The 16,870-nt window shown below is 44.3% G+C and overlaps 1 protein-coding gene across 1 annotated transcript in view; it reads right to left on the minus strand.

Annotated features, from left to right (window-relative positions):
* Ect2l (epithelial cell transforming 2 like) overlaps positions 1-16,870 on the minus strand; it is an 85,215-nt gene that overhangs the window by 12,908 nt on the left and 55,437 nt on the right. The window contains 6 exon segments of the mRNA XM_052751111.1: positions 1,130-1,277; positions 2,227-2,441; positions 4,506-4,577; positions 9,298-9,423; positions 13,068-13,171; positions 15,491-15,673. Coding sequence (XP_052607071.1) covers positions 1,130-1,277; positions 2,227-2,441; positions 4,506-4,577; positions 9,298-9,423; positions 13,068-13,171; positions 15,491-15,673 — 848 coding nt within the window.

Raw genomic sequence — 16,870 nt, forward strand, 5'->3', positions numbered from 1 at the left:
AATGATCTATGGAACACCAAAGCAAGAAGGGAGTATCTCCATCTAATCTAAGTATCAATAGTACTATTCATGTGTTCTAATACATTAACTCCAGTATTTTAACTATGCCACAGATCTACCCATATCCATTAACTTAATCAATAGAGAGAAATGGAGATTTATAATTAAGATAGGATTGGACTATAACTAGAATAAATTGAGTAGGTGACCTTGTTAAGTTACCCAACTTTCTCATCTGTAAAATGAATGGAAGCTCATAGTGAGGGAACGGAATCCCACCCATTCAAGGGTCTGCCATGCAATAAATCCTACTTAATTTCTGTAATCACTGATAGTCACCTTTAATGCTGCTGTCAGTCATGTTTTCCAGAGTGATACTACAAAAGTATTCCACTATACTTAATGTCCATGTTAAATGCACTCATTTATCACCATGAGTATACCCGTGAAACTCTGTCCTTCCGTTCAGTGTGTACACGTCTAAAAGATGTCAATATTGCTAATGTCTGAGTCCAAGATTTGCTGATTTCAAGCCCCCCAAATACTGTAGAAAGAAGGCCACTTATACGTGCGAACAATTAAAGGACTTAACAAGATGTGGTAGTGTTGGAATAATCATGGCAGCTACCATAACTAGCTAAATGTATTGAGCAGCTGTGTGCACGCCTCGTGCTAATGAAGAAGGTATCAGTATTGGCCATGGCTATATAGGTTTTGCCACCAGTTTGTTTCTGATGCCACTCATTGCTCTGATTCTTGACCTCAAGGTCAAAAGTCATGGTCAAGGTGTCCACTGAGCCAACCTTGTGTGCCCTTTCCCCTGCCGTTGCAGCCGCAGAGTATTCAGAGCTCACAATCTTGCTCCGACTTGTTCAATGTCCTGTCACTAAGTGGCTGGAATGCATGAAAATTTGGCAATGTATATGAGGATTGCTACAGGTCAACTATCAGTTCCTGAGCTCTGCTGTGTGCCCACCGCTGTGTTGGTGTCCATGTCAAGGTCCCTGTCCTCAAGAAGCTCCAAGTATATGGGAGGAGACCTGAGAGGGAGCAGCTGAGAAGCACCCCTCCCCATTTACCTCAGTCTTTTGAGTTGTACAGTGTTAGCGTGGAGGTAACAGCCACTTACCTTCTCGATGGTTTTCAGAACCACTGGATAGTTGTTGAAGAAATTGGTATATGTGTTCAACTGCCTTCCAAACTTTATGAATATTTCTCCCACACAGTGGGCTGGGCTCCATTCCTGTAGTCTGTCTCTTAGGTTATCTAGAAATTCTCTACAACACGAGAAGATTGTATCTAGAGATAGCAACCTGTGAGAGCCTCCAAACATAAGCAATGAATTCATTGGTATAGGCTTTTCTGCCTAGTGTTTTGTGGTAGGACTTGATTTTGACCAATTGAGTGTTTTACCACAGAGAAGTCTGAATTTGACAGGATAACAGAGCTGGGCAGTAAGGGAGGAGGTTGGCTGTCCAGGATCCCATGTTTTACATTAATTTTTTTGTCAGAATCCAGCTTCCTACAATAGAACCACTTCTAAATGTCCCACCCTCAGAGAGCCAGAGCTGTGGACACTCTCACAGTCCTCTGAGGAGAATGGAGCCTTCAAAAGCTTCAAGGCCTTGGCCTTTAACCTTTAATTTGCATACAACCATAACTTGCATACAGCCCGCATACTCTACAGATCCAAGGTGACCCTTCTCAGCCATTCCAGGCCATGAAAACTGAAAGAGGTCTCATCAGCCTTGTAACTGGGTAGGCGCTGGGCCCAGAGAGATGAGGAACTCTCTCTCCAGATCTGTAGACATTGACTAAGACCAGCACTTGGCTCACTTAACCCTACCACAGGTAGAAACCACTGTTCTTCTCAATCTCTTGATACATATAGGAAACCCACAATGGAAAAGTTCCCTATTCCCATTGACTCCTTGTATTCCTGTCCTGTTACTCAGTTAGACGTTGTTGACTCTTTCCCATGGACTTTTGTGTGAGCAGTCTGTTAATTACAGAATGCCTCAGCATTGAACTCTTTCTTGCATTTGTGACCTGGGGCAGGGGTCGAATTGCTAGTGGTAGATGTCAAGTGACATGCAAAGGAGACGGACTCTCTGCTCTTCCAGGTAATGGGGTCCCCAAGAAGATAGAGAAGGCTGAGCCATGGTAAGACTTTTGAGACAAAATGTGCTCTTCCCACATTTTAAAGAATCCATCTTTAGGGTTTACCTGTTGAGATCTAAGATGCGTAGAATATCAGAGAAAATGATGTGTGTGTTGGCAGCACTCAGAATGGCTCTGTTTGAGGAGAGCGCTGCCCTCAGGGGCCTGGCGTACACATCCCTCACGATTCCCAGCATCTGCACATACCGTCTCTCGCTCTGTACAAGCTCCCTCACAACTTGGGTTCGTTTCTCTACTGAGTTCATCTTTAGCTTTCTCTCCTGTAGAAAACGTCAGGAATTCAGGAGAAATGTAGTGACTGAGGCCCTCAGCAAGGGCCCATAGCAAGACGCCTGAAGAGGAGGAAGAGGCAAGACCCAAAAGAGGCATCGTCTTAAGGGAAGGTGGCAATGGTATAGATCCAGAAGCCACCCAGCAGCTTAGTGAGCTGAGACAGACAGCTGGTGGTAGCCTACCCACTCTTGAATGTCTTCGGCCCTTTCTTTCTCATCCACTGTGATAGCATAAGGAACAGAACATGAAGTGCCCACTGTATGCACAAGCTTATTTCCTCCCTCCCCATACATAGCCAAAGATGTCTTGGTTGACATCAGATAGGGTGGGGAATACCCCTGTAAAATCACCCTTCCTCTGGGAGTGGCAGGAACATTCATTCAGCTCCTACCTTTCTGATCCGAAAGTGATTTTATGGTCCCTCTGTTAATAGAACAGCATAAAAGTCCTTACACACCTGTTCTATCAGACAATTTTAGTGTTCTTTTTGTTTTTCCACTTATCACTAGAAAACAAAAGACTTGTTTTTCTGGCCCTGGGGATTGAACTCAGTCCTGTACATGCTAGGCAAACTACATGTGAGCCTAAACCATCAGGCTCTGATCCTAGACCCCAACCTCCAAGGACAAATGCTTTTCCATACAATTCTTCTGTCTCCAAGTAGAATTAAATTTCTTAAAAAAAAAAAAAATCCTAGGCAAGACATGGGTACACATACCTTGGGAGTTCTCATGAGGCAAGAGGATTGTGAATTAAAAGCCAGACTAGGCCATATAGCAAACCCCGGTCTCAAAAAAAAAAAAAAAGAAAAAACAAGAGCCAAGGATACAACCCACTGGTAGAGCACTTGTATAGAGTGACACTCTGGATTCAAGTCCTAGCATGGCCAAAAACAATTAAAAAATAATAATCCTATCCAGGTATGGTAGTACAGGCGTGTAACCTCCAATGCCAGAAGGCTTGTAGCAGTTGCTACCATCTGTTTGTGATGACTTTCCCTGCTGATTTCTAGAAACTGGTCTGTAGGGAGAGTGAGAAACCATGTCCTAAGGGAAAGGCCTGCCCTGGACCCTCCCTAGGTGTGAAGGAGCTCTAAAAAATCTCTAAGTCCAAGCTCAAGGCTGCAGAACTCACACACATTTTTTCTCTCTGAGAGTCTAACCTTAGGTAAAGTCACTTAGGTTTTCTAACTCAGATGTTCATCTGTAAAACTGTGGATACTAACATCTTTGGAGTCTTTGGAAAAAGAAATGTAAACAAATGTGAAGCCATGTTGAATATTCCAAACTAATACATGCATGCTGTGCATTTTGGCAGCTGGAACAGTCCCTGCATGTCCGACATCCCCCTCTAAATGCTGTCCTTCAGCCCAGGGCAGAGCACTTCCTATATATTGACTAGAGTATGTTGTGTGATATTTTGATCACATTCTGACAATAAAGTTTCCTTTGAATCAGAGGGTGGAGCTAGCAACTAACTGACCAAAATTAACCATAGAAGTTTTGGAGGACTGAGAACAGTGAAAGTCAGGAAGTTGTAGGGCAGGGCTTAGGATTTCAGCCTCTTTGGATAGAGGAACAAGAGAGAAGGTCACTGGTCAATTCTTCACTGTTTCTCTGATCATTCAGGTTCTTACCCCATATCTGACTCCCAAGATTTTACTGATAAAGAATAATTAGATAAACACATTGAGAGTAAGCTTTTGAAGTTAGCCTGTAAGTTAGTGGGCTAATTAGAAACTGCAAATCTTCATGCCCATGTATCCTTTTTTTAAATGATGTCCTTAGTCATGGAAAATCATGGTGTCAGATACAAACTGGTTTTCTCCCAGATGTCACATCTCCATCCTTTGAATCAACTTCTGAGTCTATAGCATAGTTACAGGGGAAAAGAAAAATCTATCTTTTCCTCCAGTTCAATTAAGTAGTTGGTTGGTTGTTCCTCTCTTTAAGGGATGTTTCCAAAGAAAACAAAGAACTAACTATGGTAAATAATGACTTCCCTGTCAGTGGCAACACTGATAAGATCCTAGTTGGTAATAGGTGGCTTACCAGCTTAACCAGCACCTCCATGTTCAGGTCGCTTTGGCTTGGACTTGACTTTGTGTCCTGAGAACTGTCATCCTGAAGATGAAATGGAACTTGGTTACTTGGAGGTGGGTCCTGTGGTCCCTGAAAGCCCATTCAGTACTCTGCCCACACGAGCCTTGGGAAGCCATCTCCCTTCAGTTCTCATCACAGGGTCCCTAGGCAATGAATTAAGTGCTTGACAAATGTGGTGCCTCTCTTAAACTAAGATTTATGTTTTTAATAACAGCCTTTAGGGCAGTGGTTCTCAACTCCTTTGGGGGGGTCACATCAGATATCCTGCATGCCAGATATTTACCTCATGTTTCATAATAGCAAAATTACAGTTATGAAGTAGCAATGAAATAATTTCATGGTTGGGAGTCACCACAGCATGAGGAGCTATATTAAAGGGTCAAAGCGTTAGGAAGGTTGAGAACCACTGACTTAGGGGCTTAGGAGCTGGTTCAGTGGGTAAAAGTGCCCACATGTACACATGTAAGCCTAACCTTAGGAGGAAGAACTAGGAAGGTCACTGGGGTTTGCTGATCAGCTAATCTTTCTAGAACAGCAAGCTCCAGGCACAGTGAAGAGACCCTGCCTCAATAAAGATGGGTGGGTGGATGGATGGATGGATGGATGGATAGATGGATAGATGGATGGATAGAGAACAATAGAAAATACCACTCTGGTCTCCACACATGTACAATTTTGTGTGTACAAAATTTAAAAATATAAACAGCCTTTAGCTTCCTTTGAGCTACTATACCTAAAAACTAAATTCTAGCTTCTTCCCTGAAAGGTAGTGTGGGGGTCCTGCTCTTCAGGGCTCCTCTCAAGCTTAAAGCATCTCCACACTCCTGACAGTGGGCTTGACCTAGATGCTGCTTTTTCCCTTCACAGCTACTGGGAAGTGGCTTATCTCACTTTGAAGATGCTAGAAAGAACGGGCTCTAACACTTTATAAAATTCACCCTTTTTCAACTCATGATAAAGTGTCATAAAACAGTTCACATACTCTTCCAAGATTTGTCTGTTTTCACATTTAAATATGGCTTTTTCTCTCTTTATCATACCTTGCAGCCTGTCTATAAATTAGTGCATCAGAATTAAAAAGTCCCCTGGTTACCTGAGCAGCACCCCAGGGTCCCCTCTAGCAACAGAACAATAGCCCTATGTTCCTGTCAGAAGACAGCTGCTTTCACTACTCAAAGCTAAAACTCTTAGTGGAGATCCCCTGCTGTCCCTGGAAGAGGTTGGAGGACAAACATCCCCTTGTTTGAGGATTTGCTTGTCTTGTTTCCTTGAGACAGAGTTCCCAGTACCCTATACCTCTTTAGATTTGCTCTTTAGCTAAGGCTGACCTTGAACTCTTGACCCTTCTAGCACCTCCTAAATACTAGGATTACAGGCATGCACCATCAGGCCTGGCTATAAACATCAGTTTTCAACCAAGACTCCTTTTACTTTACCAGGAGAAAATGAGTGTATTCTGTTACTGTGTGGTTTCATAGAGCAGCTGTCAGGTCCAAAGACAACTTCAATTCCCCAAACTCCAAAAAGCAGTCCAAATATCCAGAAATGGACTCAACCTGAACTATAGGAGGATTTCTGGCTGTTAGATAAAAGCCAGAATTCCTCGGGAGCTTGTGAAACTGGTTCTCCTCTACGAAAAGGAGTCATTTCCAGTTACCTCCATCAGAAGGGACAAACTGGCTACCTGTGGTGCCTATTAGCATATCAAAGCACATGCTGGCCTCCAGGCTCCTGCAGTATCACAAGTGCCTGTTTCACATTTCAAAACCCAGGCTAGCATTCTAGTTTTTCCTCACCTCCTCCGGTACTAAACTCCCTCCAGCACATGGGCTCCCTCCCTCGGCAACTCACTCTCCTTATAACCCTGCTATTCTCATTCTCTCTCTCTCTCTCTCTCTCTCTCTCTCTCTCTCTCTCTCTCTCTCTCTCTCACTCTGCTCTGCTCTAGCTGTTCTCTCTCTCATATCTACAATAAAAACCTTCCCCTTAACTACACCATGGAGCAGTCATGGCAACAGTTTATAGCGGGCACAAACTTTGGCACAGGAGGTGGCCCCTGAGCAATAGCCATCCTCAGCTCTCTTCCTGGTTTGCAGTCCATACCCACTACAAAGCCTGTCTGCTCCAGGGCCTCTCTGCTCTTCCTTCCCATGTATGGTTGTCTCATGCCAGCCTGGTATATGTTTAGACTTTTGGCTTGGGGAGGGAGGAGCCTTTGAATTTTGAGAAAAAAAAGAAAACACACAAAACAACTTTAGAATGTCCCTGTGAGTAGAACACTCTTCGCTTTAAAGTAAATTACAGCACTAGTTATTTATAGCCAGGAAGCCATCACTTTGTCAACTCCTTGGAGACACCAGTGGCTCTGCAGGAAAAAGCAACTGCAGATGTAAAGTGAGAATCAAACTCACGCCGTCTCGAAATTAGGACAGCTGAAACCCTGCAGAATTAGACTGCCACCTCTCAGATGAGGTAGGTGCTCTACCGTGGAAAACCACCCACTATTGCTTAGTTCTCAGATGTCCCTCAAAGACCATGTGTTGAAGGCTTAGTCGATGCCCTGTAGCACCATTGGGAGGTGGGGCCTAGCCAAAGGACATTAGGTCATGGGGGGCACACCCTTGAAGGAATCTGGGGACGTTTATTATTGTCACTCATCTCCAAGATTGCACAATGTTAGTGTAAATACTACAGAAAGCCACACAGGCACACAGCAGCCCCGAGTAAGGACTGCTTGGACAGCAAGATGAGGAGGCCGAGGAGACAGAAGAGTGACTGCATTGGTTACTGTCCTATCACTGTGGCAGGACACCCAACAGAAGCAACTTAATGGAGAAGGGATTTACTGTGGCTCACAGTTTCAGAGGATCTCAGTCTATTGTGGTGGCAAAGGCAGGGTGGCTCATCTCCTACAATGGCCACTGGAGCAGGAGGTGATATCCACATGTCATGGACCAGAACCAGGTATAACCTTCTAGGGCCTGACACTAGTAACCAACTTTCACCAGGCAGGTTCCCAAAGACTTCTAAATGGTACCACACGCTGGAACTAAACACTTGAAACAAGAACCTGTGGGGACATTTCAGACTCAGTGTAATGACTAAGATGGGTGGGTGGATGGATGGATGGATGGATGGATGGATGGATGGATGGATGGATGAATATTAGACAGGCAGGCAGGCAGGCAGAGAAGAGAAGAGATCTGGATTTGATAGACAAGTCCTTATTGCACAAGCCCCTTCAGGACTTCCATCTGAGAGATAATCATTATTTCCATTCTTGTAACTGTGGGCTTATGAGCTCTTCTAAACAAATATCTATAGTTTTAAAACTAAGCCGGGCGGTGGTGGCGCACGCCTTTAATCCCAGCACTCGGGAGGCAGAGCCAGGCGGATCTCTGTGAGTTCGAGGCCATCCTGGTCTCCAAAGCGAGTTCCAGGAAAGGCGCAAAGCTACACAGAGAAACCCTGTCTCGAAAAACCAAAAAAAAAAAAAAAAAAAAAAAACTAAACCCTAGTGTGTGGAGATAGCCCCTTTTGGGGTGGTCTAGCAGGGTACACAGCAAAGGGAAGTGTCCAGCAGGTCTCCTGGGCCCTGCCCTGTGCTGTGCTCTAGGGATGCACTAATGAATTTCAGAGCATTGTGTAAATAGAGCAGCAGGTGATTCACCTGCTGGGGCAACTCAGAAGTCTATACCTATGAACAGTCTAGATGGGGACTTTGTATTGGGTGACAGCGTCCTAAGCCCTCAAATATCTTTTCCCTGGGTATAAGTGGTTCTGTAATGCCACTTTTTCTCCATGTAATAAATCAGTTCTGTGAATGACAATGAATTCTGATTATTTCGTGTAGCCAAGAGTGTGGGGGGTCCGAATCAAGCACTGGCAAAATTATTCTCTTGTGAAGGATTAGCTTCAGCCTTTTTTCTTTTATAAATTTGAATCTCAACTGAAAAAGGAGCAGGTCTTCTGTAGCCTGTCTTCTCCTGTCATTTATGAAACCCAGGGCTTGATCTCAGCTCTTCAAAAGCCTAGCACAGTGGCACACACCGGTGATCCCAGAAGCCAAGAAGTAAGGGGCAGGAAGAGCAAGAGTTCAAGGTCTTCCTCGGCTCCATGGTGAGTTCAAAGTCAGCCTGGGATACAGGAGACCTTATCTCAGAAAAACGAAGAGGAGGGAGAAGAACATGAAGAAGAGGAAGAGGAGGAAGAGGAAAAAAAGGAATTCTCTTCTTTCTTTGTTTTTTTGACAGAGTCTCATCATACAGCCCTGGCTGGCCTGGAACTTGAGACATAGACCAGGCTGGCCTCGAACTCACAGAGATCCACCTGCTTCTGCCTCCCAAGTGTTGGGATTAAAGGTGTGCACCCCGTTTTACTTAGTTTCATACACAACACAAAGGATCTTAGTCTGCAATTTTTTTTTTCTTTCAAGTTACCTCAGTTAGGACTCAGTTGAGTAAGTGGTGAGGCAAAATGCAAATTTGCAGCCCTCCTGCAGCAAAACACAGCTCTCAAGTCAGCAGAGGAGCTGTGCTCTGAAGTGGCTGAAACGCCACTCATGTTAAGTACCACGAAACACCCTATTTAACAATAGTCCATGACAGTGATCTTCCTGAAACAATTGGCAGCTGGAAGCTTTCCAGGAAAACTATCATCCTTCAGGAGAATCTCTTCCCCACAGGAGCCTCGCTTTACAGAGAAGCACCATGGCATGGAAAAACACAACAGCAACTTTTACCTTCGTGAATGGATCCGGTGTTACTTTTACGTCATGTTCTATCAGAATATCATTTCCTTCAAATTCCTCGCTCCTTTTACTAGATTTCTTCAGTAGGAAACATGACAAAAATTCCAGAGGTTTGTCCTGAGAAATGAACCCCACCCCCCAAAAAAAATCCTATTTAAAACTTTCATCTGACATATTAAATATATGACAGAAAAGAGAGCATGGGCTGGGTTCAGTTGGTAAGAGCCTGTGTGACCTTGAGGGCCTGAGTTCTGATCCCAGTACCAAAGGAAAACTGGACTCTGGTGTTACATACCTGTAACCCTGGGTAAGTGCTCAGATGGAGCCCCAGAACTCACTGGCCAGCCGGCCTAACGGAATCAGTGAGCTGCAGGGTTAGTGAGTGCCCCTGTCTTAAAACATGAGGCAGTAAGTGATCAATGAAACACCTGATGCCAACCTCTGCCCTGCAGACACACACAGACGTCACACGTCACACGTCACACACACGTACCAGGCTTTTTCTTTTGGGCCACCAAGCAGCTCCCAAATCATGACACAGAGACTCATTATTAGTTTTGAATGCTCAGCCTTAGCTTGGCTCTTTTCTGGCTAGCTCTTTTAAATTAACCTGATTCTCTTTATCTACCTTTTGCCTCGGGGGCTTTTTACTTTCTTTCGGTATATCTTGTTTGTTTGTTTGTTTGTTTGTTTGTTTTTCGAGACAGGGTTTCTCTCTGTGTAGTTTTGGAGCCTGTCCTGGAACTCACTTTGTAGCCCAGGCTGACCTTGAACTCCCAGAAATTCACCTGCCTCTGCCTCCCAAGTGCTGGGATTTTTATGGTGTATGCCACCACTGCCTGGCCCAAACTTTCTGTATATCTTACTTTCACTGCTTCTAGTGTCTGCTGGCTGGCGGCTCCCTGGCTTCTGGCGCCAGGCATATCTCTCATTCTCTTCTCCTTCTTCTCTCCTCCTCCCTTCCTCTGGAGCCTAGATTTCTCCTCCAATTTATTCTCTCTTCCTGCCAGCCCTGCCTATCCTTTCTCTGCCTAGTTATTGGCTGTTCAGCTTTTTATTAGACCAATCAGGTGCCTTAGGCAGGCAAGCCAAAACAAATATAATACATCTTTACATAATTAAAAGTAATATTGCACAGCATAAACAAATGTAACACATCTTTGCCCAGTTAAAATAGTATTCTACAACACACACACACACCAATGCCCACACATGCACTATACATGGATACATGAAAAAGAGAGGACACATTTTTAGCAGACTTTTCAGCTCTCTGCTTAAATCATACAACTAGAAAACAGAGTAATTGTTATTCAACTAATATTAGTAAATTTCTCATCATCCCATATTCTGGTTAGCAGATATACTCTTAATGCTCAGCTTTTTTCCACAATCCAAGTTCCTGGGGAAGGATCTCTCGAGATCTTTAGACTCAAAGTGGCTTACAACAACCCTTGGCTAGGTGAGGAAAAGACCAGAATGGATCTTGGGGTCTCTCAGGAGGGAAGCAAGCCTTGGAGAGGTGCAGGGCAGCAGCACTGTGAACACACCATGGAGTCTGCTTCCTTCTCACACTGTAGGTTGAAGCCTCATCAAAATTATGCCATCTATGGTTTTTCTTCCACTAAACATGTTTAGCCAATTGGTGTTTGAGAGAAAGTGCAGGATCTTTGCTGTGGGATATCTTTCTGTTTGCTGTGAATATGTGTTGCTCTGATTGGTTGATAAATAAAGCTGCATTGGCCTATGGCAGGGCAGGATAAGGTAAGGTGGTACATTCAAACTGAACACGAGAGGAAGAAGGGTGGAGTCGAAGAGATGACAACCCACCACCAAAGGAGCAACAAGATACCAGCAGACCTGTCCGCCATGGCCACTTGGCAACATATAAATGAATAGAAATGGGTTGAGTTAAGTTATAAGAACCAGCTAGCAAGAAACCTGACCATATAATTTGCAATTAATATTAAGCCTCTGAGTGATTATTTTATAAGCAGCTGTGGGACCACAGGGCTGGGTGGGACCGGAGAAACTTAACAGCTACAGATCTTTCCAGGCCTTTGGGTCACTAAATATCCATAATCAGTTCAACAGAGAAACTTGTCAAGGCCTTGACTCACTGGGTGTCGGGTTGGAGTACCCCTGAGCTGACTCTATGGCAGGAAGTCCATGACTAAGAGTAGGTCCACACAGTGTAGCTAAGCCTGCAGCTATCTGGTGCTGCCCCCAGAAAACCAAGGGAAACCAGAACAGACAAACAGCAGCAAGGGGAGGGAATGTGTGCAGAGATCACGTGGAAAGGGTAGAATCACCACAGGAGGAGGGAGTCGGTCCTTGAAAAGATCATACACAGCCCTGAGAATGCACCAATCATGGCTCCTTCCTCTTTTATTCTGACTTCCCCCCGAATGTCTGTTCATTTCCCTCAGCTTCACAGTTATCCTTGAGGCTGTGAGAAAGGGAACCTATGGACTAACCGTGTGTGTGTGTGTGTGTGTGTGTGTGTGTGTGTGTGTGTGTGTGTGTGTGTTAGGGTTTCTATTGCTGTGAAGAGACACCCTGACCATGGCAACTCTTACAAAGGAAAACTAATTGGGGCTGGCTTACAGTTCAGAGGTTTAGTCCATTATTATCATGGTGGGACATGGCAGCGTGCAAGCAGACATGGCGCTGTAGAAGGAGCTAAGATTCTACATCTTCATCCAAAGACAACAGGAAGTACACTGAGATACTGGGCCTGGCTTGAGCATATATGAGACCTCAAAGCCCACCCTCACAGTGATAAGGCCAGCAAGGCCATACCTGCTCCAACAAAGCCATACCTCCTCCAACATAGTGCCAGTCCCCATTAGCTTATAGGGGCCAATTACATTCAAACTACCACAGTGTGTGTGTATGTGTGTATGTGTGTGTGTGTGTGTGTGTGTGTGTGTGTGTGTGTGTGTGTAAGCCAGAGGACAATCTTGGCACTGTCCACTTTTTATATTAAAGAGGTTTTCTCATTGGTCTGGAACTCACCAAGTAAGTAATGTTGGCTGGCCAGAGAGCCCCAGGGATCCACCTATTTCTCCCTCCCTAGCACTTGAATTACAGGCATCTGCCACCACACCTCACTTGCTGGCACATAGGTTCTGGGGTCAAACTCAGGTCCTCACACTTACAAGGAAGACACTATGCTAGCTCCCCGGCCAACTAACCTCTTATAGTCTTCTGAAATGTATGCTGCCTTTCCTGGTAGACTGTCGGAGACGCCATGATAATACAAATGCTTCTTGAGACCCGCCAAGTCTCCCTAGCCCCCAAATGCTGCCTCGCCCGTTTTTCTTTTGGTTTTCTTTCCTACCCTTCCTCACCTAACCCCCTTTGCCCATCATCACATTGTACCTGTTTTCACGTGTTGTGGTTCCCCGGCTCATACTACTGTATAACGTTTATGTAGACTACAAGTTTTCTAACATATAAGGCCATGAGCGAATGAAATTAGAACTTGCTTCTGACTGAAATTAGGCACAAGACAGAAAACAGCACACAAATTAATAGGCTTTAAATAACCCAGGAGGTCTCCTGCTTCCCTGTTTTATACCCTTAGTAAATCACATCTTGAGTCTAGAATCTCTCTGTGTCTGCTTTTATAAACTGATATAATTTCTCTGAGGAAATGTGTCCCAGAGCAATAAACTGGTAAAAGGTAACAAATGTAAACTAGGGATTTATTTGTGCTGAAATTTGTCCCGTTTTCTTTCTTCAACAAAAACACTTACAGAGCCTTCTTTTGACAACTCCATCAGTCCATCGGCCAGAGCCTGTGCAGCATCTTGGTTCTGGAGAATGCTGGCCATACTCAGAGCATCAAACATAAATTGCCCTGAAATGTAAGGCACATACACTGTACTTAATTCATGCAAGCCATGTGATGGTAAAGAAAACAGTCATCACAGTTAGGTTTTTCAGTGGGCAACAATGCAAGGAACAGAACTACATTTTTATGATTGCCATGAGAAGCTCTATTATACAACGGGAAAGGAGTCGAAGCGATTTCAGTGTGGCAAAACCAACACTGAAATGGAATCTAAGAATTAGACAATAATAAGAGAAATTATGAATGGAACCTTGTATGTTAGATCCATGTACATTCTCCCATTTCCCCTCCCCTTGTGTTCAAATGTAAACATTTTAAATTTAAAGAAAGTAGTTTGCATACAATGGTATCTATCAAATTTTAATATTTTAATATCTACATGCTTTTACTGGAAAACAGCTTTTCCCATTGACTTCTCATTGCCAACATACTTTCATAAAAAAAATATTTACTTTTCCATTTTTCTATCTAATCTTAGTATCTATAAGAGAAAAAGGAGGAATTATTTCTCCTGGTTTATAGTTTTTGTTTTGTTTGGGGAGGTGTTTTGTTTGTTTGTTTTTTGAGACAGGGTTTCTCTGTGTAGCCCTGGCTGTCCTAGAACTTACTTTATAGACCAGGCTGGCCTTGAACTCACAGAGATCCTCCTGTCTCTACCTTTCAAGTGCTGGTATTAATGGTGTGTGTACCACCACTACCCAAATAAATAATTTTGTTTTTCTTTCGGTTTTTTTTCAAGACAGGGTTTCTCTACATAGACCAGGTTGACCTCGAACTCAGAGATCCACCTGCCTCTGCCTCATGAGTGCTGGGATTAAAGGTGTGCACCACCACCACCTGGCTGGTTTACAGTTTCTAAACTACTTAAGAATATTGGTTTAGCCTTTCCTAAATGTGATCATACAGGAAAATACAGGGGAAGATCTCCACATAAGAGGCATTTGTGAAGCAAAATGTAGAAAATGTACTGATGGACAAAATATCTGTGCTACACACATGTGCTACTGTTTGTATGCACCGAGGGAAAGGGAGGAAGACATGGGTCTGTAGTGTTCAAATGATACTGTCTTAGTCAGACGGAATGTTTAAAATATGAAGAGATGGTTAGGGATGAAGGGGGACATATTTACCCAGATGGTCAAAGTGCTTCATTTTAAAGAATGGACTGGTTTAGTCTGTGATTTAATGTTGAGAGCACATTATTCCACAAAGATTATTATGGTACGTTGATCAGGGGAATGGAGTGGGAATGGAAAATTGATTCCGTGTTGTCCAGCAGGCTCATTAAAAGACCATGGAAGCCGGGCGGTGGTGGCGCACGCCTTTAATCCCAGCACTCGGGAGGCAGAGCCAGGCAGATCTCTGTGAGTTCGAGGCCAGCCTGGACTACCAAGTGAGTTCCAGGAAAGGCGCAAAGCTACACAGAGAAACCCTGTCTCGAAAAACCAAAAAAAAAAAAAAAAAAAAAAAAGACCATGGAACCCAGCACCAAGCTGCATATTTTATTTCATTTTTTGAGGAGAAAATTGTAATATATAATTTATATGCATATTTGGAGGGGAACCCAAATGGGCTTATCTGCCTGAGGCATCTGGGTCAATTATGTGTTTTAGATACTAACTGAACTGTAGAACAAATTGCTGGGAAATGTCTTTCTGTATGCTGTAAATATATGTTGTTCCCATTGGTTGATAAATAAGCTGCTTTGGCCTATGGCAAGGCAGCTTAGAGGCAGGCAGGAAAGGAGAAAGACAGGAAAAAGAAAGGCAGAGTCTAGGGAGACACCACCCAAGGAGCAACATGTAATGGGACGCAGGTAAAGCCATGGAACATGTGGCAATACATAGATTTATAGAAATGGGTTAATTTAAGATATAAGAGCTTGCTAGCAAGAGGCCTTCCCTAGACCATACAGTTTGTAAATAATATTAAGCCTCTGGGTGATTATTTTATAAGTGGCTGTGGACCATGGGGCCGGGTGGGACCAGAGAAACCTTCCAGCTACAACAAGTTGTATAATAGACGCCATGAGTAAGAGTTGCTTAACTGCTAGAAGGTCATCGTGGCAAAAGATACGGTTCTCTAACTGGGCAAAAGCAAGTTCTGTCCAGGGCAGATGGGCTGCCGTATGGACCAATAAGATGGAGACACCTGAAAACAGGAGTCAGCTCCAACATTCTGAGCACGGCTAGTTTTCTCTTGAGTATTTGAAAAACCAAGCATGTGTTACAGCTGGGTTTTGCTTATGCCGTTCTCGGTCTTGAATTTTCTCAGGTAATAAATAAGCTCTGGCCTGATCTGCAGCAGAAGTGTCAGAGATCTTACCTATGATCTGGCCACTGATGCTCTTCTGCAAGTTCTTGAAGAGTGGATGCAGCTCCTTCCTCACTGATTTCAAGGTGTCTTCCAGGGAGTCTGTGAAGCTGGACCATGCCTGCAGCTTGGACTCACTGAAGTAGTTAGAAGGAGGTGGTCTGTCCTGCTGTGCCCCCAGCCAGTCACTAAGAACTGACAGGATTTTTACTTTTATTATTGAAGACTTGAGATCACTGCATGCGTATGTACATACATATGTACGTACCTTGTGTGTGTGTGTATGTGTACAGGTGTACATGTGTGTGAATGCACATGTGTGCACTTAGATGTAGAGGTCAGACATCAACTTCAGGGGTTGTTTCCCAGGTGCTGTCTACCCTATTATTTGAGACAAGGCCTCTCATTGGCCTTGAGCTCTCCAAGTAGCTCAAGACTTGACCTGAAGCAGGGGATTTCTACTTTTTGTTTAAAGTACAACCAACTCAGCTGTCTTTATACTGGGCACAGTGTCCCTTCTTGGGAGAAGATAAGCAGCCACAGCCTGCTTTCGGGGGTAAAATAAGAAACTCGAAAAGGACACAGTGAATGCCCGTCTGTTCATGGCAGATAAGGTTGACATGCTCTACTTGAAATTAGAAATGAAGTCGCTGCCTGGTGCTTTGGGAAGCCGAGTGGATGGATGTAAGTAAGAATGTATCTCTCCATTCTAAAAGTGAGAATTCTTCCTACTCAGCACTTCCCACGCCCCTGCCAAGCCATTCAAGGCCAACCCACAGCAGCCACTCCTGCCTCTCTCGAATTACGGGGAACTCAAAATATTCCACACGGCTATAGGGGATGGGTAAGAAAGTTAGTCTCCTTGCAAAGCAACTACATCGTGATGGAGTGGCCCACTGGTTTGGTGTTGCTGTTGTTTACCCGAATGGATAGTAAGATCCATTTGTTCCTCCTGTCACTGACAAGCCTGTACAACACTCTCTAATGTGTTCTTTCACAAGCAGAGTAAGAAGAAGAAACCACCGAAAGAGAAAAGGACAGGGCGGACGACAGGGTGCAAGCCTTGCTGCGCTGAGCTGGGCAGCTCTCCCCACAGAGCCTCAGGCGCCATCGTTTGCTGATGTTGTGTGAACTACAGTGAAGCAGCCGTGTCTGCTTCAGAGCTCTGGGAACTATGAAGTCAATGTGCTTTCTGTTCCCCGACACGGGATCATTTCCCTTAAAAGTGTCCCGCTCGTGCCAACTCCCCCCAGTCACGAAAGGCCTTTGGGGATGAAAGCATCGGGGTTCGTAGCATTTCCAAGACAGGCCAAGCCCTGTCTGGTAGGCTGAGGGGAGTTTTCCATGAGAAAATGAGGAGTGACATTGCAGGACAGCCGTGTGGTTCTCTGG

Source organism: Peromyscus californicus, unplaced genomic scaffold (assembly GCF_007827085.1).
Source record: "Peromyscus californicus insignis strain IS unplaced genomic scaffold, ASM782708v3 Scaffold_22__1_contigs__length_63687245, whole genome shotgun sequence".
NCBI lineage: Eukaryota > Metazoa > Chordata > Mammalia > Rodentia > Cricetidae > Peromyscus > Peromyscus californicus.